The sequence below is a fragment of the Rhipicephalus microplus genome, chromosome 4 (assembly GCF_043290135.1).
Source record: "Rhipicephalus microplus isolate Deutch F79 chromosome 4, USDA_Rmic, whole genome shotgun sequence".
In the NCBI taxonomy this organism is placed as follows: domain Eukaryota; kingdom Metazoa; phylum Arthropoda; class Arachnida; order Ixodida; family Ixodidae; genus Rhipicephalus; species Rhipicephalus microplus.
Window position 1 is genome coordinate 11,201,265 of NC_134703.1, and position 21,884 is coordinate 11,223,148.

Below are 21,884 nucleotides of genomic sequence, written 5' to 3' on the forward strand. Positions count from 1 at the left end.
AGGTTCTAAGTAGTACATCAACACGCCCAGATGGCATTCCAATTATGCTGATAAAGACATTGGGTCCGAAGTCTAAACAGACTTTGAGAGAGGCAGTGCGCAAAACAATAATCGATGGTGAAGTCCCCGATGGATGGAAACTTGGCAGGATGAGAATGATCTATAAAGGAAAGGCGGACAAAGCTGACATAAACAACTACCATACTATAACAGTGACATCAGTGGTCTACAGGCTGGCGATGCAGATTATAAAGGAAAGACTGCAAGCATGGATAGAGGATGAGGGGGTGCTGGGGGAACTGCAGAATGAGTTTTAGAAACTTAGGATGTTGGAAGACAATCTGTGCTCACTGACGCAGTGCATAGAAATAGGAGAAAAAGAACACAGGCCCCAATAAAACTAATTGTTGGTTCACTAAGTATTACGGCTAGGTGGCTGTAGCCGTTGCCCGATTCAAAAGGTAGAGCCTCTTCAGTTTATTCATTCATCCATCTGAAGGGAACAGCCGGATATTTTTGTTCATCCATCCACGAGAGTACCTAGTTAAGGACTTTTTGTCCCTGACTTGGGGAAGTGAGTAGCGAGCTCCGCGCGCTCGCTGCTTGCGCCACCACGGTCCGCGCGCGCCACTGTCTCTGCGCGGCTAGATGGGCTTTAGGAGGTCACCTGCCTTTTCTCCCGGGAAAGCGGGGCTGCAGGGCGCCTCGGAGCCGCGCAGAGAGGAAAGAAAAAAAAAGCAATAAGAGTGCGCCGAGAATTATGAAATGCGTCTAGTCCAGCCTTCGCTGCCTCAATGGCCGCGGAAAATCTATACGGCTCCACGAACCCAAGAAGCAGATCAGGGGCTGCTCCCTGCGAGCGGGCGCCACCGCATGTGCCTCGCTAGCGTCCTCTTCGCGCGTATAAATTAGTCAAGAGGCACAGTGATTGCCTCGATGCTACACTTCTTCCAAAAGCTGACCTCGTGCACTCGAGGAGTTGCGACGGCGCTCCACGGGGAAAAGAGCACCAGCGAAAACGGCTTGGTAGTGCGTGCTCGAATTTCTAGTTTCTCTTTGAAAACACTTGATTTTCTTCCGGTGTGAACTTTTAATGAGGAAACCAACTTGTCGACTGTCCACCAAATCTTCGAAAAGACTCGAAAGAAATACTTCCACACTTTGCGTACTTCTTTTTCTGCTCAAAACAGTGTTATGAAACAAGTTTACGAAGGTGTTGCACCGGTGATTGAAAAAGGTAAAAGAAAAAAGAAAGTATTAAACGGACAGCCCCCAGTGTAGCACGTCCCAAGCGCGTTCCTGTTTTGATTCTGTTTTGTCTGTATTTTGATTGTTAGTTAACGCTCAACCAACGTCCCAAAAACTAGGTGTGCCGGCTGGACCTACTCTTACTAGATTTTCCAGTGGTTCTAGAAGCCGAGGAGAAAGCGCTCACATCACATTAACGCTCGTCTCGCACGCCGCGATTAAAGCGTCTTCGAAATAACATTGTTTGAAACGGCTGGTGACGTCACGCGTCACAAACCTCATGCGTTCGTGATTCCTTCCTCTGCTCTTCTCCATTTTTGCCACTGAAACGCCGGTCCTTACACAAAGGAGCCACTTTTTATCGGCACGTATGCTGTGTTTTCCCCGGGATTTTCGCAAAAGTTTCACGCCTGCAAGCCGGGAATCGGTAAGTGTCACCGAAGCGTCCTTTATTGTCAGTTTGAATCAAAAAAATGTCCGAATGCATCGAGTTTGTAACACGTCGCCGTTTTAGGCTTGGCACTCCTAGGACCGAAGCCCTTCCACGCCACTGGAGCACTTGATTGCTCGTGTGAACTTTCAGTTTCGCCTAGTTCTAGTCAGAGTAACGTTGTGCTAGTTGATTAACCGGGATCACTGATTCGCTCCGTCTCTACGGCTGTACGTTTAGTCGTAGAAACGTCCGTCAGCGTCGGACCAAAGCTGTGTTACTTGTCGAGATCAAGAACTCATTCACTCAACTTCGAGCTGGACAGTCAGGTTTATGGCGACGAATATCCACTGTATGGTCCGTTTCCCGTGCGCCACGCTCGCGTTGTTGTGTCCGATGTGCGGTTGCTTATTCTGACAACAGCTGATGTGTTTGTGAACGGTTTTCGAGCGTTGCATTTTGTTTTGGGTGGGCGCTTTCGCTGTGAGCCACTCTCCTTTACGAGGCCGCGGGGAGGGTGGCAATTATGGAGGATAAACGCTCTCATTTTCTTAGCTATCCGAAATGATTCTATAAATTGTACAGATGCGGTCAATGCGATGTAGTACACTCGTATTTGAAGCGTGAATGTGACAGCGTTTGCTAGCGATCTGTCTCTGGCGCTCCGACGTGGTGGTGCGGCGTTAAAGCGATAGAATACTAGTTGATTTGATTTCCTTTTAATTGAATGTTTTAGCGATTAGCCGAAACACGCAACTCTCGGCAGCATTTGATGCCGGTATTACTTCAACCATGATGTGAGCGAAACTATCTCATGTAGGTGGCGACTTGAAATTCTGAGTCAAGAAACGGCCAACAGACTAAGAAATTCGGCTAAAACATACGTAAAACCGTGAATGTAGCTGCAGTTTTCGCATTTTATTGTGCGCGTTGTGTGCCGAACAGACACCGAGCGCTTATTCACAAAAGCGAACACGCTGACGGCCGTTCAAATACCTCTGAACAATAGTCGTGAAATGTGCCATTGGTGACGAAATGAACAGCAATTGTTTTGTGTGTAATGATGCGAAACAAGGGACTTTTTCAGATCGCCTAAACTGGCGATAACAGGAGGCAGTATACTTTTTCCCGAAATGTCTCTCGGCGCCAGATTAGACAGGTTTTCGTGTTGCCCGACGTGTTCCTGTTTGTATGAAGCTCGTTTTCGTTGGCGAACCCTGCCTTTCGTGTTCGCCTATTCCATCATCGTGACAGGCCTTTCTCTGGTGCAGATGCTTCTTAACGTTCAAACTTACGGGCAGTTGGCATTTTAGTGAACGGCACCTGCGCCCGCGTTTTTTAGCCTCGTATATAGACTTTTATACAAGTGTTCCCGGGAGCTGCACACTTGTTCGGTGCTGACATTTCGTTCAGTCGCTTAAATCGCGAGCATGATTCCCGAAAATAACAACTATACAGTGTCCACCACAATAGGACAAACCTTTGGGGAGGTATGCATCTCTGTCTGCGTAGTCACTGCAGATGCACAGTATTGGGCACTTCCTAGCGTGCTTTGGAATCTGTATAACACTGCACAAAATTTGTTGCGAGCTTGGTTGTTTGGTCACATCAGATCTGGAAATCATGTGACTGAAAATCATAGGAGACGTTTAGAAGCAACTCGTGAAATATTACCCAAGCTTGCAACCTAAATTTCTTGTGGTGCAGTTTATGATTTTCTGTGTTCTAAATTAGGAGACTAAATTACAAGTTTTTCTGGTGCTTTCTCAGTGCGTGCAATCTGGCTATTCACGAGTCCTGCCTCACTGTTGCAACATTGTCCTTATTCGGAGCATCGCATAACTTTTTAGGTGCCGGAGTGATCAGCATGGGCACAGGAACAAAAGTCAACGGCTCCTGACTGTACGTCTTTCCAATGCCTACATTTATCAACTTTTTTATTTTGCTCTCACGCTTGTTTATGTCTGCACTACTGTGCTAATAAAAGAATGTGTAATAAATAATGCCTATTCTGAGAACCGTGTCTTTAGGACAGAGTGCTCTAGGTTGATTAATCTTGCATTTAAGAGGTGGGCATGCCGTGTGATTTGCTATATAGAAGGCTGTCCACCTCGCATGCTTAAGAGAACGGAATTTTCAGAGGATATACTGGAGCAGCTCCTGTTTATCCTTTAAGAATATCATTCCCTAAAGCATGCAAGGTAAACACCCTTTGTTACAGCAAATCACACTGCATGCATACCTCTTAAATGCAAGATTAATCAATCGAGAGCACTCTGTCCTAATGACATGGTTCTCAGAATAGGCATGATTTATTACATGTTCTTTTATTAGCGCAGTTGTGCAGACATAAACAAGCGTTTAAGCAATATGAATAAGTCAGTATTATTTAGATTTGTTTCATAGCATAGAATGTCTTCTCGAAATGTAAGCGACATTTGTTATTTTTTTAATGAGCTTATGCATGTAAATGCAGACAAAAGGTACGGCGCTCATGATACAAGACTCAATGCATACAGAAAGGTTGCGCTGGTCCCGTGGACAGCGCTTGTGCCTGCACTTTTGTTGTTGCACGTCTTGTTTTCATCATCATATTTATCCTTCATCAAAATGAGCATTAACCTCTGCAGCTGAAAGGAACAAGGCAAAAAGTGGTATTATTTTGAACCATGCTGTTTCATTAGCCTTTCATTAAGATAAACTTGAGGAAACGTGAAAAATTGTGCTTTATCACAAGTTTAGTTCTGCCGAACATGTGGAGCAGTGTTAAAAGCAGAAAGCTGATGGTAACAATGGGCCTTTAAGGTGACAGGGTAAGCAAAAATATTGGAAAAAAAGTTATTTTTTTTCTTTTTTTAATATTTGAAATCTACAGCCTTTTATGAACCAGAATCAGTAATTTGTTTGTCTTGGTATGATTTCTCTAAAAATGACATATTTTAGAACTTGTGTGGCGGCATGCCATGCTCCCATTCTTATGTAGCAAAGGATTCTTTGCAGCTCAAGTCCCCCCCCCCCCCCTGTCGGGAGTGAGCAGACTGTCGACTCACCTGTTGATCCGCACGCGCATTATTAAACGAATTATTTGTGTTTTGTATTGCCGCTCTCAGGTGGCACAAACATCGGCTATCTCCCGGAACGGGAAAAATTTAAACACCATGGAAAGTGCTGCATGCACCATACCGAATAAGGATGGACCAATTAGCGCCATGACTCCACTGGGACAATGAGAGTGGAAAAGGGCAGAGAAGAGGGTTCCTAATAGCACATTAGCAGGCCCTGACGGCATCCCAATTATGCTAATAAAGAAACTAGGAGCAAACTCAGCAAACATTAAGAGATACAGCGAGCAAAGCAATAATAGATGGTGAAGCCTGCAATGGGTGGAAACTAAGCAGGATGAGTGTGATCTATAAAGGAAAGGGGGAAAAAGCCGATATAAACAACTACCGTCCTTTAACGGTGACATCAGTAGTTTACAGGCTGGTGATGCAGATAGTAAAGATGCAGATAGTAAAGGAAACACTACAGACATGGGTGGAGAATGAGGGGGTGCTGGGAGTACTACAAAATGGGTTTCGTAAACGAAGGAGGTTGCAGGACAATCTGTTTTCATTTATGCAGTGTATTGAAATAGAGGAAAAAGAACAGAAGCCCCTGTGGCTGGCATTTCTAGATATCAAAGGAGCTTACGATAGTGTAATTCAAGAAGGCTTGTGGCAAATATTGGACATACCAGATGTGGGCGATGTAACAACTAATCTTCTAAAGGATATCTATAAAAGTAACAAGGTAGTAATAAAATGGGAAGAACAGGTACGTGAACCTATTCTTGGCGAGATCAGGCTATATGTGGCAGCACCGTCCCCACGCAAGTGTGGATAGGCGGTCGGCGGCGCGTGTACGAATACACGCAGCGGCGCATGGTTGCGTGCGGTCTGAGTGGGTCGATACCTGGCTATGATAGGAAGATTACTCTCCCAAGTGTCATACCATCGTTCAAAATGTGAGAAGGAGCAGCAGCTGTTGAAAGAAGAAGAAAAGGCGTCCGCATACTATCGCGAAAGCAAGCTCCACGCATGTGTTAAAAAAATCGCAACAGATGCACAGAAAGAAGAAAAAGAGGCCGTGTTTCTTTTGCATCAAATAGAATGTTACGGAGATAAGCATTCAGCGTACCCAGAATAAGTTGTTAAGGAGTGTGTGATATGGCGCTTTCTATTCCCAAAAGGCTATGATCACGCTTGCACTTCGTGGATTCTGACACTGCCAGCAAAGTGCACTCTTCAGAGGTATATAGGTCCAAGCCCCAACATCATCGGGTATGAGCAATGCTATGAAGGACCGTCTGGTTCACGAGGCCTGCCTACTCAGCAGCAAACAACATATGGCCTTATTAATAATAGATGAAGCTAGCCTAAAGCAAAAGTGCATCTGTGATAGGAAGGCTGATGTAGTCTTTGGCCTTCATGACAAGCCAGAGAGTAGCATGGCGAATACAGCGAAAGAAGCCCTTGCGAACAGAGTCCTCGGCTTCGTGCTGCATGGTACCTCGAGTCGGTACAAGATTCTATGCTCGTACTACTTCACTAAGCAACTAAGTGGTAGAGATCTCTTTGCATGGACGAAAGGGGGTCATTGCTGCTGTGGAATCATGTGGCTTTATCATCATTCGCATTGTCACGGGCAATTATTCAGCAAACGCGATGATGTTTAAGCACATGGGTAACGGCGACTTCAACACAGTTGTATGTCATCCACACGACGCCGACCGCGTTATCTTTGAGTTTTGACCTGGACCACGTGCTCAAAAACGTTAGAAACCAGTTCCTCGAACATGAACTTACAGATGGCACAGGAGTGATTAGTGTAGCGTTTGTGCAGAAATTATATGAGTATCAGAAACACAAGACTGTGAAGCTGGCCCTGAATTTGACGAGAAAAATGTCTACCCATCCAATTTGGAAAAAATAAGTATGCTGTGAGCAGTTCAAGTTTTCGCCCCTCAAGTGTCTGCAGCCGTGGAACACCTTCAGCAAAATTCCACGGGTGCTGCCAGAGATTTCAAGGGAGCAAGTTCAATCATTTTCGTCCATGAAGAAATGGTTTGACATCCATGACACTTCATTAAATGGAAGAGGCCACAAAGCTCCCATATTCAGGAGCGATGACAATCGCCTACTGTGGCTGAAGGACGAGTTTATCTCATGTGTGGAAAAAATACAGAAGAGTTCCATCGGATCATAGAGTGCTGGCATCACCAAAGAGATGTAGAAAGCTTTGCTTTTTACAACAAGGTCGACGGTGGAAACAATAGAATTTATCATGAGCAAGGCGTCAGTTATGTCCTGACATAGAAATTGAACAGTGACCCCATCGAAGCAATCTTCAGAAGGGTGCGGTCAATGTGCGGCGGGAACGACATGCTGGATGCTAGAGCCATCACCGCTGCTCTGGACCACATCGTTAAGTTGCATATCCCAAGACCGAAAGAAATCAAGTCATCAAATGTGGAAGTTGAGGAGGAGGTTGTGATTATATTGAATATACTTGATAAGGGCCTGATATCTTTGTTGGAGCACGAGGCTTCTTCGTCTCCATTCGTCACCTTTTCCAGCTTACCATACCTCGGTGGCTACATTGCCAAGCTTATTACAGACCTTGGATGCGACTCTTGCGCTGCGCTGCTTACGACCAACGAGCAGCATCAGCTGTACAAGCTGCTGCGAGCACAAGAGAGGGGCGAACTACACTACACGAGGCCTGAGTTTCTAGCTCTTTTGGACGAGATAGTGGCCTTTTTTGATAAGGCTTCAGAACACCTGCCACGCAGAAATGTGCTAGAAGTTTTGCAAACAGCGGTCCATTTCTACTTGCAACGCGCTCCCATCTTAAGCTGCCCTGAAAGCGTTGACGACAGTCACTCCCGACGATTTGTAGACCTCATAGCTGAAAAATTCCAAAGAATTCTCCTCGTCAACCACACAAGCCCACTGACTGACGCAAACGACTAGCCTTCCGCCTACACACACAAGTCAACTAGGAAGAATTTTAGGCTGTGAACAAGACATTTTAGGCTGTGAACAAGACAAGCAATAAATATTTATTTCCAGACATAGGAATGTGTACAAGTTTGATGGTGGAGAGCTGTACTTCGGGCTCTTACATTTACACATTTTTCAATAAACTCAGGCTCGATGCACCTAGTGCAAATAAGAACGGAAAACAAACCATTTCTGTGCCTTTAGCAGTTAGGCAACTTGTTTTTCAACGTGCGGTTAGTGGAAAAGCACGCCCGAACTCATGGGTTTGCGCGCTGTACGAAGCGGCGGAAGATGGCAGGGTCGCAGCGCCCCCCTCAAAGAAGTGGCGAGAAGCATGTACTACACATGTTCCGAAGACCGTAAAAAAGGTGCGGGCAGGCGCAGTGTAGACCGGCCGTGAACACATAGTGATAGCCCTGCAGGGGCGTCTGCGCAAGCAGGCATTTGGCGTGTAGCGACACCACGGACCCGAGCTAACGAGCCGTCCCCCCGGCAGAGGCAACACACCCCTTTGGCCTTGGCTTCACATAGACGGCAAGCCTGGGCTGATCCACCTAGGGGAAATCGGCAGTTGCCTTTTCCTGACTCTCTTTTTATCTACACCTTCCTCTTTTCTTCTCACTTTACATCTTTCCTGTCTTCTCCTCTCTTCTAGTTACTTCCAATTTTCCCGGCGGCAAAGGTTAACCGTGTGTGGTCATCCAACCATGGTATACCTTATTAGGTTATAGCGGCGGCGTACAACTGGCATTGCGCAGACGTTTTTATGAAGCTGTGCCGTGTCCCCTTGTTGGGCTCCGTGGTGAGCGGTCGGCGCTGTTGCCGAACTTTCCCAACTATCTAATAGCGGAAGCATTTTCTAAACTCCCTTATCGAGCTTTAAACAGAGGTTGCACCGAAGTTCCATCTCAATTCAACCATCAAACTGACCTGAGCAACTTCCCCTGTTTCCATGTGTTGTATGGCAAAGGAAGTACAGCTCCGTGCAAACTGTCCCCTTACTTAATGGCAAAATTCCTAACCGAAGCGATAGGAAAAGAATATAAAGCATCAAAAATGAACACGGGGGACCTCTTGATAGAAATAAAAAGGGAAGAACAAGTTACAAAACTATATGACATAGACAGTATGGGAAACATGGATATCACAATTACAGCTCACCGATCTCTAAAACACATGTAGGGGTGTTATCTCGGAAGTAGATTTCCTGAACCTGAGCGACGAAGACCTCCTCGAGGGTTTCTAAGATCAAAATGTAATAAAGGTCCAATGAATAACAATCGGGCGAAAAAACGAACAACTCCCGACAAAACTTTTGGCACAAGCACACTTCTCAGCTCCTTTGAAGCAGGATACCTGAAAATAAATGTCAGACCATACATACCGAACCCGAGGCGCTGCTTCAAGTGCCAGAGGTTTGGCCATGCTTCACAATCTTGTAGAGGTAAAGAAACCTGTGCCAACTGCAGCGCCAACCACCACAAGTAAGAGGAACGTCAGGAATCTTCTCGCAGCGTGAACTGCAAAGGCAATCACCCGGCATATTCTAGATCGTGACCTTGCTGGAAAAAAGAAAAAAAGTAGTTGCTCTAACAGTCAAAGAAAAACTAACCTTCTTTGAAGCGAGGAAGAGGCTCGGACTCTTACCTCAGAAAAGCTATGCCAGCGCGGTGTGGCAGGAGGCAGTACCACAAAGGCTTAGGAGCTTACGGGGATTGTAGCCAGTGGTCCCGTAGCAGCTCCGCCTGCCCCCTTGGTGGTAGCAGCCAGTGCTGCTCCACCATGAACATCCAAGGCGGCCCTACCTGCTGTGGTTGCGCAGGACCTGCAACTCAGTTGCACACCAAAGCTCAAGGCGTGCGTCTCAAGGTTTCGCTCTCGATCCTCCAGTGCCTCCGACAAGGCGATTGAGGTTCACCCTAAAACCTTGGTGTCATCGACACCGAAAGACCAGCGCAAAGCGGGACAAGATTCCAATAACGATGCAATCCAAGCGATAACCTAAGTTGTTATCGCTCTTCACGTACCCAGTTTTTACCATATGTCACCTATCATAATTTTGATTGATTGATTGATTGATTGATTGATTTGTGGGGTTTAACGTCCCAAACCTCGATATGATTATGAGAGACGCCGTAGTGGAGGGCTCCGGAAATTTTGACCACCTGGGGTTCTTTTACGTACGCCCAAATCTGACCACACGGGCCTACAATATTTCCGCCCCCATTGGAAATGCAGCCGCCGCAGCCGGGATTCGATCCCGCGACCTGCGGGTCAGCAGCCGAGTACCTTAGCCACTAGACCACCGCAGCGGGGCAATTATAACAATCAATCTACATTATTAGTATGTATGCTTGCTTTTAATTTCATCATGGCTTTTATTATTCATTGGAATGTCAGAGGCCTACTTTAAAACTTAGGTTACATTAAAGACATTTTTAGCAAGTTTTCCTGGATAGCGTTTTGCCTTCAGGAAACAAAGCTGGGTGCAAAGCGCACTCGTATATTAAACGGGTATACAGTTGTCCGTAAGGCCCGGCAACATTGTAGCCATTTATCGGGAGAAGTTGCAATTGTAATAAAAAGCAGCATTCCCACCCGACAATCACATTAAACACTCCTCTCGAGGCTGTGGCAGTCAGCATTATTCCGTACAAAATCATATCCATCTGCTCTATTTACTTTTCCCCCAATGAACAATTGGCACTACAAGAATTTGAGGACTTGACCGCTCAACTTTCAGAACCGTTTGTTCTCTTAGGAGATTTTAACACCCATGGTAAGCTATGGGGCAGTGATAAAACGGACCAAAAAGGGCAACTTATTGAAGGTTTTATTTTATCGAATGACATTTGTCTTTTGAACTCTGGCACACCAGCATACTTTTCACCAAGTTCAGGCAAGTTTAGTTGCCTCGATCTAGCATTCCGTTCACCATCTGTTTTAATGATTTTAACTGGAAAGTCCTCAGCTCTTCGTATGGCAGTGATCGCCTACATGCAATCATCAAACTGCCATCACCTCTAAACCACGCCGCTGGCTAATTCATCTTGCGGACTGGCCACTATTTTCAGAAAACGCGAAACTTGGGGACATCTTATCGCCAGATATCATCATCGATGACATTGATCGCATATTCACAAATTATAATTGCAGCAGCAGAAAAGTTAATACCACGATGGGCAACTGATGTCCGAAAAACAAGAAATGCCTGGTGGACAAAAGAATGCACCTAAACAAAGAAACTGCAAAATAAAGCTTGGGGCATCCTAAGGAGGCACCCCTCGTACAGTAACCTCGTGAACTTCAAGCAGGCCAAAGCAAAAGTGCGGTATATCCGTAGGCTAGCCGAAAAAACATCATGGCGCGATTACTTAACTTCTATAAACAGCACTGTCTTGTCTAAACGATTGTGGGACCAATTGAGAAAATTCAGAGGAAACTACTTAGCCTAAACAATACCCATTCTCACAAGTCCAGACATTCAGACAACAACACAAGAACAAGCCGACATATTAGGGGAACATTTCTACATTTCCAGTTCAGCCAACTACACTGATACTTTCTTCAAACACAAAAAAACTGCCGAGAAGCAGAAACTACCGCTCACAGGTGCTTCACACGAAGCTTACAACCAACACCTAACTCTACAGGAAGTAAACAAGGTGCTCTCACATGGTATAAAAACGGCAGTAGGCCCCAACCACATACACTACTCTATGCTGGCACACCTGTCCGAATCATCTACAAAAGTTTTACAACATGGTATGGCAGTCTGGATTTATGCCAGGGTAATGGAAAACTGCCATAGCAGTCCCATTTCTGAAAGCTGGAAAACTCCCAACATCCCCTAGCAGCTACAGACCAATCGCTCTTGCCAGCTGCCTGGCGAGAACTTAAGAAAGTATCATAGATTGCAGACTATCATTTATTCTCTACTCCAGAAATTTGATAGATAATCATCAGTGCGGATATAAAAAAGGTTGCTTAACCACTGACCATCTTGTTCGTCTGGAGCATGAAATACGAGAGGCTTTTCGTCACAAGCAGCACTGTCTTGCGTTTATTTTTTTCGACCTGTAAAAGGCCTACAATATCACGTGGCGACACGGAATTCTGCAAGACCTCGTTAATCTAGGCATTCGAGACAAAATGCTAAAATGTTTGTCCGATTTCTTGACTAACAGAACATTTCAGGTGGGGTTAGGCACTGTACTTTCACGCACATTTATCCAGAAAAACTGCGTACCTCAAGGCTGCGTCCTTAGCACTATTCTTTTCATAGTAAAAATGAATTGAATCAATACAAAAATACCACCCACAATCATGCATTCTCTATATGTTGACGATCTTCAAATCGCTTCTCGTGCTTCTAACCTATCAACATGTGAGAGGCAACTTCAAGTTACCATAAACAAACTAACACATTGGGCTGACAGAAATGGCTTCCGATTTTCTACACAAAAAACGGTTGCTGTGGTATATACAACAAAAAGAGGATTATTTCCAGTCCCAGAGCTTACATTAAACAACACGGTGATGTTGTTAAAGCTTGAACAAAAATTCCTAGGGGTTACATTTGACAGTAAACTGAACTTTATTGCCCATATTAATGTACTCAAAAGCAAGGCCAATAAAGTGCCTAATATTTTAAAGGTTTTATCCCATAAGCATTGGGGTTCTGATCGATTATGCCTATTGAAGGTTTATCGTTCTATTGTGCGTAGCATTTTAGTCTATGGGTGCATTGTTTACGGCTCGGCCAGAGAATCCTACATTCGCCGTCTAGACCCCGTACACACTCTCGATCTGCGTTTATCAAATGGTGCCTATAGAACATCCCCAGTCCAGAGTTTGTACGTAGATTGCAATGAACCTCCACTATGCCAGCGCCGCATATTTTCAACCCTCTCTGTTTTAAGGACTAGGTCACTGTCTCAACATATATGCCACTCATGCTAACACTACTCAAACAGGCCACACCTCATCAAACCATTGATTTTGGGCTTTGAAGAGCATTGGCGCATCTACAATATTTGTAATGACACACTGAAGGTCTCCATCAAACCACCGAGACTGCTGCCATGGGCTGACCTGGCGCAACTGTGCGATTTTTCACTGACCCGATTTAAGAAAAATGACACCGCACCACAACACTTAATTCAAGAATAAATAATTCCGGGCAATCCAGGACAGATACAAAGGTTATACCGAAATTTACACAGATGGCTCGAAAACAAAACACCACGTTGGCATTGGGATTGTGGCAGAAGAAAGCGCTGTCAGTGTTAGACTACCAGAGTGCATGTCCATTTTCAGCGCTGAAATGTACGCCTTATGGGAAGCAGTAAAAAAAGTCATCAGAGGAATACAGACAAGCAATCATATACACTGACTTACTTAGTTCAATAGAGGCGCTATATTTAAAATCTGAGTGAACCTTTACTAGGTGATATCCTGCATATAGTTGTTTCAAATAATGAGAATATGACTCAGTTTCTGTTCCGTTCCAGGCCACATAGGGATACCAGGCAACGAAAAGGCAGACGAATGTGCATTTTTAGCAGCACAGACATCAGTTAAACAAACAAAGATTCCCCTTAGAGATAGCCTAGGTACTATGTGTGAGCCTTATCATCAAAATGGCAGCAACAATGAGGCTCCTGCACGAGTAATAAGCTGCATTTGTCGAAGCCCACAGTGGGTGAAGGAAAGTCATGCTCTCACCAAGAACGGTTCATTGAGGTCATCCTATGCCGACTTCGCATTGGGCACGCTCACCTCACTCACAACTTTTTGCTTAGAAGAGAAGATTTGCCGGAATAAGGAAAAAGTCAACAGCCATTACCGGTTTTACACATTGTAATCACGTGTCCATACATTGAAACAGAAAGACGAAAGCATTTCAGAGCACTATACAAACACCACACACCGATGTACCCGAATCAAACTTTAGGAGATCATTCACTTGTTCTACTGTCTAACGTTATCAGCTTCCTAAAAGAAAGTGGATTCCTCTATAAGCTTTAGAATTAAGATGTATACACTGGTTATCACTAGGTACCTTGTGTTTGGCGCAGCTCAGCCTAAGTCGCTCTTGCGCCAATAAACCCAATATAACTAACATAGTGATAGTACTTCACTTTATGGCAAGATGGCACAAGCCGCCGCCCGATCTAAAGGGCACAGCCGGATACATCCATCCATCCTTGCCCAACTGTGTGCCCGGATTTCGGAATGCAGTTTCAAAACTTGTATAATTGAATAACTCTGGTTCAAGCATCATAGCCATATGGAGAAGTTACAGTTTGCACTCTGGGGTGGATTTGGAACATTCAGAAAAGAACGAGCCCAGAACTGCGAAAACGAAAGCAGGAGCATCAGCTTTTTGTTGAGAAATCTATATCTGGTCGGGGACATCTTAGTGGTGTCATCATTGGCAAGCATTAAAACTATGAGCATTGGGTCTTTAAAAGAAATAGAGCCAGGTTGGAGGACATGCGAAAAGCTGTCCAGTTCACATATTTTCACATGGCATGGAAGGACACCAATAAATCCCACGGCCTTTGCTTGAAGGGCACTGAAACTTGGTGTAAATTCAACAAAGCCCAGTTGAATGGTGAATCATTCATTTATAAAGAAACCTTTCGGTATCAGTTATTGAGGCTGTTAAGCCAAATTATCTCGAACTAGCTCATCCAGAATTACTTGCTAAATGTCTCCTTGGGAAAACGCAAAACCATAACAAGTCGTTGGTTGGCGTGTGGGAGCATGCTCTAAAAAAAAAAAAAAAACATTTTCCTTGGACACCAAGCACTGTTGATGCTGTGTTCATTTTTAAATGATGTTAATGTAGCCCTTGTGAATGTGATGGAACTATTTTGGAATTTTGCAAGGCCACTTCACACTGTAGGGCTGAGGCACCCTTGAACTACATCGCCAGTATTGTGCTGACACGGCTTCGCAGCAGGCTACAAATTAGGCTTGCCAGGCAAGACGTTTCAACACAATAAAAAAAATTATATTGGTGATGAGTATCCGGTTAGTGCCTATTGAACGGGTCCGTCAATTTGCTGTTATCTTGTTGTAGTTTAGAAATAATGCATACTTTCATCTTGAAATGTTATTTGATCTCAAAACATGCTTTTTTTTGTACTTATGTTCCTTTTACTCAGCAACCACAGTATATAGAATCATGGATTTCAGCCAGTATTTTGGTAACGTGATAGGCAATATGTTGAAGCAGAATTATTGTTGTGTGGGGAAGTGCTCTTCTTCAACATGACATTTAATAGCTATTACTGAGTTATAATTAGGTACCGGAAGTAAAAAAATACAAAAATTTAGTGTTACAATTTACAGTGATAAATCTGCTGATCACAATGATGGTAAAATAATTACTGTAGCTTTTATAGTTATGGAGAAAAAGGTACAGAAACTTTGCGTAAAATACATGGCGGGCTTACCCTGTTACCTTAAGGCACCTGCGTCATGGAAATTGTTGTGTTATGCACTCGTACACTTGTATATGCAATTCCTCCTTGCTGGCAGTATGCACATATCTGAGGTGTCACAAGAGTTCTGCATGTGACAAATTGCTTGGTAATTTCGTGTGGTAAAATTGTTCCCAAAATATTTGCAGCCATTATAATGTCATCAGGGATTCTCTGTTGCATGGTATTCCAAAAGGACTTGTTTTTGGGCTAGTTGGTGCATACTTGGTGCAGAAGACTGAGGCGCAAAAAAACATAACGGGAAGCAGGAAGAGCAGGAGAGAACTACCATGGCGCTGTTCTGTCTTCTCTCCTGTTCTTCCTGCTTCACGTTATGTTTTTTGCGCCTCAGTCTTCTGCATCTGTTGCATGGGTTTGGCAGGCAAAATTATTCAGGATAGGTTGAAGCACTTTATGTGCAACCTTTTAGGTATGGTAATAATGTCAGGATAAACATAACACTAGGCTCGGTAATCTTTAAACCAATGTTTGGCCGAAGTGGTACTTCTCTGTGTGCTTGTAATGTTACTTTAGATCGTTCAAATAAGCTTTAAAATGGATAAACACTACCATATCTAGTACAAGTGTTTCTTGTGATCTGATTGGAGTATATTTTGATTTTTGGTTGCTCTGTGGAGGTGCGTATACAATTGTTTTAACTGCCGGTTGGTTGTAGGTGAGCTTCTTCAAACAATCTTTCAGTGATCTCTGCACAGTGTGGATAAATATTACTTGATGTGATATACAGAACTGTGACTTTTGTTGAAAAATTTCAAATGTCGGATTATTTAAACACTTTTATCACTACCTGCTTTTATGTATGGAACCTTTACGTCTAGTGAAAAGAAAGCGTGGTATAGTGCATGCGACATGCCAGCAGCTGAACTATGGAATTGGAGAAAATGATTGCCTGACTGATAATTGGGTTTTGTTTGACAATTGTTAATGGTCTTGTTGTTCCTGCTCATTGGTGTTGTGCGTCTCTCACCTTTGCTTGTACTTCTCAGGCTTCACAAGGGCATCAATATGGATAATCCAAGCCGAAATGCAGCGTCAAGTCCTGCACGCAACCATTTTGACGCTGCGGCCCTTTTAGGTGAGCGATTATTGACATTGAAAATGGCTTTTGCTCAATTTTTTTAATAATTTACCTAATGTAGATTGGAAAAAAATTTGCCATGAAGCAGTGCGACCCTTTGGGTGAAGCTATGCTTGATATTTGCTACAGTTTTGACCTCCTTCAAAAGTTGAAGGCTACACAAGAATTCAAGGGACTGCTCAGTTAACCCTTGACCTTTTCTTCGTTAACCAGGCAATTACACCTAAAGCAACGACTTAGATATATCCTGGAATGTCCAATCATCATGCAGGCTATATACTCTATGTGGCACAGTTTTCGATAAAACATTACCTTGTTTATTTTTCCCTAATTTCGATCGTGCAGATGGTACTGCTATTATAGATCTCCTTTCATTCAACTTTGATAACTTTGCAAATAATGAAACTGATATACATAATTTATGGAACTGGTTTAAGGACATTGTCAAAGAATGTATTGAATCATTTGTGCCTCTGGTAATTAAGAATCAAAGCAAAAAATCCGTGGATTTCTCGGGTAACACTGAGGTTAAGAAGGCAATTAAAGCGTCTAAAGAAAAAAACGAAATCTAAACGTAGCGTATTCAGAATGAATTGCCAAGCTTTCAGTAAAACTGAAAAATCAAATTAAAACAGATAAGCAGCATTATTTTGGGGAATCCTTGCCCGATTTACTTGACCTTGTATCCCGAGAAATTTTAGAGGATCATTTTGCCCGCGTTGAAAGAGTGTGACGTCTCTGATGTCGGTGGTATTCTCACGCACGATAATGCTCGAATTGCAACTGCTTTCAACGGTCAATTCAAATAGTTTTTTTTTGTGACAACTCTGTATTATTGATCTTTGAAACTGTTTCGTCGCGAATGCCCCATATTGTTGTTAGTGAACAGGGCATATTGAACATGCTTGTGAACCTTAATATCAGAAAGTTGCTGGACCGGACAATATCCCCAACACATTCTTAAAGAGATACGCTGAATGGATGTGGAAACACCTTCATGTTCTTTTACAGAATCGGGCCAGGTTCCAGACGACTAGAAAACAGCTAGAGTCAAGCCTATTCATAAATCAGGCAACAAGCAGAGTGTCAAAAATTATCGCCCCGTCTCGCTAATTTTAACCATTTGTAAGCTTCTGGAACACATTATCCACAATAGTATTTCATGTTTTCTGGACGAACATAATATCTTACTAAGCCAACATCAGCATGGATTCAGGAAGGGATATTCAACAACGACACAATTGGTGTCAACAATACACGACTTCGCTACTTCAATTAATAATGGAAAGCAAACGGGTGCAATTTTTATGGATTTTTCAAAAGCTTTTGACAAGGTTTTGCACAATAAATTAATATACAAATTAGAAAAAATTCTCGGGAATGATCAATTCATTAAATGGATATCGGCCTACTTGAAAAACAGAGAACAATTTGTAGTTTTTAACAATCATTCCTCTCACAGGGTTTCCGTTGACTTTGGCATCCCCCAAGGGTTCGTTCTGGGTCCCCTTCTATTTATTTTATATGTTAACAACATTGTGAATGGTGTCCCTGTAAATATTAGGCTCTACGTGGACGATTGCGTTATTTACTCTGAAATAGAATCCTCAAAGGACTAAGTTTTGTAAACGAGTCATTTAACAAGGTTGTTTCCTGGTGCGAGGCTTGGGAAATGTCAATCAGTTTTGAAAAAACAGCGTACATGTCCATTTCTCATGAGAAAAACAAATTAAGTTTTCAATACTTTACAATAGTGCCATTCTTTCAGAGGTTAAATTTTATTAAATTTTCAATACTTTACAATAGTGCCATTCTTTCAGAGGTTCAATCCTACAAGTATCTTGGGTTATGGATAACAAACAATCTTAACTGGACAAAACACATTTACATAGTAACTTCCTAAGCTAATCAGAAACTGTTCTTTTTACGAAGGACTTTGAAACTCTCCCCTCCATCTGTCCGTGTTCTTGCTTACAAATCGATAGTCCTCCCCATACTTGATTATGCTGCAGTGATCTGGGATCCACTTACTCAAATTAACATTCATAAAGTCGAAAAAGTACAAAGAATAGCCGTTCGCTTCATATATAACAGTTATGGACGAACCTCGCTAAGTGAACTGGTAGTCAGAGCTAACTTATCTTCACTTTCAGAAAGAAGCCACATATACCAATTAAAACCTCCTTTTTATATCAAATAATTAATAGGCATTACAAGATATATATTGGAAAAATTATTTCATTTTCTTCAGGTTATGCCACTAGACAACGCCATGATCGTACAATAACTTTCTCCCGTACCCGCAATAACTGCTTCAAATATTCTTTTTTCCCCAGAGCTGTGCAGGATTGGAATAGTTTAAATAACCATGACGTCACGCCACAATCTTTTACATTCTTTGCAGCTCTTCTGGATAAACAGAAAATCATTTTACTTGTGTGCTAGCTTTTTATTTTCTTAAAATGAGAGTGATGTGCCATCGGTAATATTTTGTTACGTTTGTTTACGTTGTAAAATGCAAGTGATAGTTATTTGTTTGCTTTACAAGATATATATTGGAAAAATTATTTCATTTTCTTCAGGTTATGCCACTAGACAACACCATGATCGTACAATAACTTTCTCCCGTACCCGCAATAACTGCTTCAAATATTCTTTTTTCCCCAGAGCTGTGCAGGATTGGAATAGTTTAAATAACCATGACGTCACGCCACAATCTTTTACATTCTTTGCAGCTCTTCTGGATAAACAGAAAATCATTTTACTTGTGTGCTAGCTTTTTATTTTCTTAAAATGAGAGTGATGTGCCATCGGTAATATTTTGTTACGTTTGTTTACGTTGTAAAATGCAAGTGATAGTTATTTGTTTGCTTGTGTTATATGACTGCCTACTATGTGAAATGTGATAGGCTGTTCCATCTGTTTGCCTGGTGTTATATGCTGATATTTACGTCTTTTGTACCCGCCAGCTAAAATCCCTCCAGGGTATTGCAGTGCCAATAAATAAATAAATAATCTCATCTTTCATTTTTGTAATAAACCTTTAGAACATTAGTGACAAGTGTGTTAAAAAGTCTTTTCATGGTGCAATTGTCTTACATTTATTTGGCCACTTGTTACATACACACCACATTAAGTTATACCTGGTCCTGTGGGGCTGTGAAGTGAACCTAGCAGCTTTCAAAAATTGAAAGACACTTATTTGACATTAAAGTGAAGCAGTGATACACTCACGCTGTAGCTTGAGTGATTGATTAGTCATTTTGCGTCGCAATCACTGTGAAACAGGTTAGTGCAATGTAGAACATGTTTCTTTTTATGTTGGCTTCATAATTGCGCGCATTTGCGGTTGAGTTAAACTAACACTTGCTGGGGCGGGAGAAGCTTGTCTGTTTACTGTTGATTATGCAGTCAGCCCCCCCTTTTTTTCCCGTCATCTCTGGTCTTGGTGTATGTGCGTGTAGGTTCCTTGAGCACCTAATAAGAACCTCACTCGCACTTAAGAGAGCTCTTTCAGTTTGTGCAGCACTAATTGTGATGTCTGTTTCCATAAATGGCTAGGCAAGCTTGTTACCGCGCAGATGACACTCATGGATGTGTCAAAGCAATGCTTCTACTCTGCCCTCTTTATCTCTCCTTCCTGTATCAGCCATGAGTCCTCCTACGTTCCCCCCTTCCCTGGGCCCCTTTTCCCCATTCTTGCTAGCCAGGGGCACCACAGCTTTTCAGAGCCCCGCTGCTGCTTCCTCTTCCCCCAACCACCTCCTGGAAGGGGCCTCCGCTTGCCCCTCGCGTTCCACTCAGCCGCCGCCTGCGTCTTCCTCGCCTTCGCTTCCCTCAGGTTGGTTGGCCTCTTTCTCTCTCTGCAACTTCTCTCTTTTACCTACGTTCATTTGAAACCTGCGTTGCTCTGTCTCCATTTTTCCGGCCGCCTCTTCTCCTCCTTCTTAGCTGTCTGCTTCGTCTTGCAGTCTTCCATTTTTGCTGACTTTGCTCTATCAAAACAGGGTGTTCGAGCTCTTTTTTTCTTTTCTTCAGCCTTGCTATAGGCTAGTAATGAGCTGGTTTAAGAGCATTGGTTAATAAAGCATCTGCGTAGTGGTGCAAAGAATCGACGAATGTGTTGCCTTTTAAAATGCGGGACATGCCTATAGTCCTTGTGCAGCTCATATTAAAAAGAGAAAGCCGGTGGCCAAAAGAAATCCCTTCTGAAGGTATGGCTTTGACATCTGACTAGCTGGGCTAGATCAGTCTTTATGAAAAGTGTGTTTAGCATACGTAAACGTTTTCATTCTGTGAAAGAACTCTATTACACTAGCTTTAGAGCAATTTTTCGTATTTTGGTCATGTGTTTTTTTTTGTGTGTGGTGTGACAGAATGCATACTGGCTGCTTCTGTCAGGTGCCACTGCTAGTGGTTTCCACGAATGATTTGGTTGATTTTTGCTTGTCATTTGGAATGATGTATATTCTTGAAAATTATACCTTAAGTACTGTTATGTAAAAGACTTTCATTTGAAATTCTCATTTCCCCTCTGTGAACTTGGCAAACACAAAGAACAAGAAAGAAGTTTTTGGCAGCTCTGGCAGATGAAGATGCAACAGGCAGGACTCGAGCATACGAGTGAGCAAAGCTGGCTTTTGCGGAGAATTCCATATGTCGTGTATGATTTGCAGGCATCATGGACCATCGTGATTGTCAGCAAGCTTTGTTGGTTTTTATTTGCCTAAGTACATGCAGGCATCTAGATAAATGTGCTTTGAGGGCTCACTGAGCCATCTTTCGCAGTGTTATTTCTGCATACATAAAAAAAAGTGTAGGTTGACTTGTTTGTATAAGTGGAATCTGATATTTGATATTAGTGGCTGTGATAACTGCTCCAGGAAGTTCTATAATCATTAGATGGCTAGGCCTTTCTGTTGAGATTTTTTTTTTTTTATGGGACACCTATACTTGTTAGTTCTAAAAGAAAAAAAGCATGCTACCCTCTTTTCTTTCTCCCTATCCTTTTTGGTCAACTGACCATGGGATTTTAACAAATTTTCAAGTTCACAGGTCAGCAAGTACGTTTTTTTAAAGCTGTAGTGTAACTCGAAATTGCCAGCATGTGTCAGTGGATACCCAAATAACTGAGCCTGCCTGGGCGTGGTGGCGGCGGTGTGTTCAGGGGCCTGGTGGTCCTCTGCTGACCAAGGGGGCATGACCCTAGCCAGCCTGCTGCGCCAGGGTACCTCCACCCCTAGCCTGGCCAGCAGCTCTAAGCTGGACCATGCCCTGAGGCAGCCCCAACCACAGACCAGCTCCTCATCACAGTCGCGCAGACGTGAGTCCACCAGAGGCCGAGCCATTGACCGTTTGCTAGCTCGCTTCCCCCTATACATATAACACACTTAGCATGTGCCTGTTATTCTGGCAACACAGCTCAACGTGGGAGTGCATGGTGACTGGGCAGTGCCGTAAACACAAGGTGGTGGGAATGCTATGAGCGTGGGAGAGTGTGTGGAGCTCTGCAGTCACTACTCCTTATGACGATTTCTTTGCTATGTCGAAGCCTGTACAGTGCGTCTGTA

The 21,884-nt window shown here is 43.2% G+C and overlaps 1 protein-coding gene across 13 annotated transcripts in view; it reads left to right on the forward strand.

Moving 5' to 3' along the window:
- Positions 1 to 676: 676 nt before the first annotated feature.
- LOC119171617 (bromodomain adjacent to zinc finger domain protein 2B) overlaps positions 677 to 21,884 on the forward strand; it is a 247,304-nt gene continuing 226,096 nt past the window's right edge. For 4 of the 13 annotated variants that reach the window (XM_075892165.1, XM_075892167.1, XM_075892169.1 and 1 more), the window contains exons 1-5: positions 679 to 1,675; positions 3,529 to 3,580; positions 16,223 to 16,311; positions 19,964 to 20,155; positions 21,482 to 21,637. In XM_075892165.1, coding sequence (XP_075748280.1) covers positions 16,242 to 16,311; positions 19,964 to 20,155; positions 21,482 to 21,637 — 418 coding nt within the window. In that variant the 5' untranslated portion in view covers positions 679 to 1,675; positions 3,529 to 3,580; positions 16,223 to 16,241. Of the gene's footprint in view, positions 1,676 to 3,528; positions 3,581 to 16,222; positions 16,312 to 19,963; positions 20,156 to 20,871; positions 20,938 to 21,481; positions 21,638 to 21,884 lie in introns of those variants that run through there. The other 9 variants (XM_075892168.1, XM_075892171.1, XM_075892166.1 and 6 more) reach the window with 9 other exon arrangements.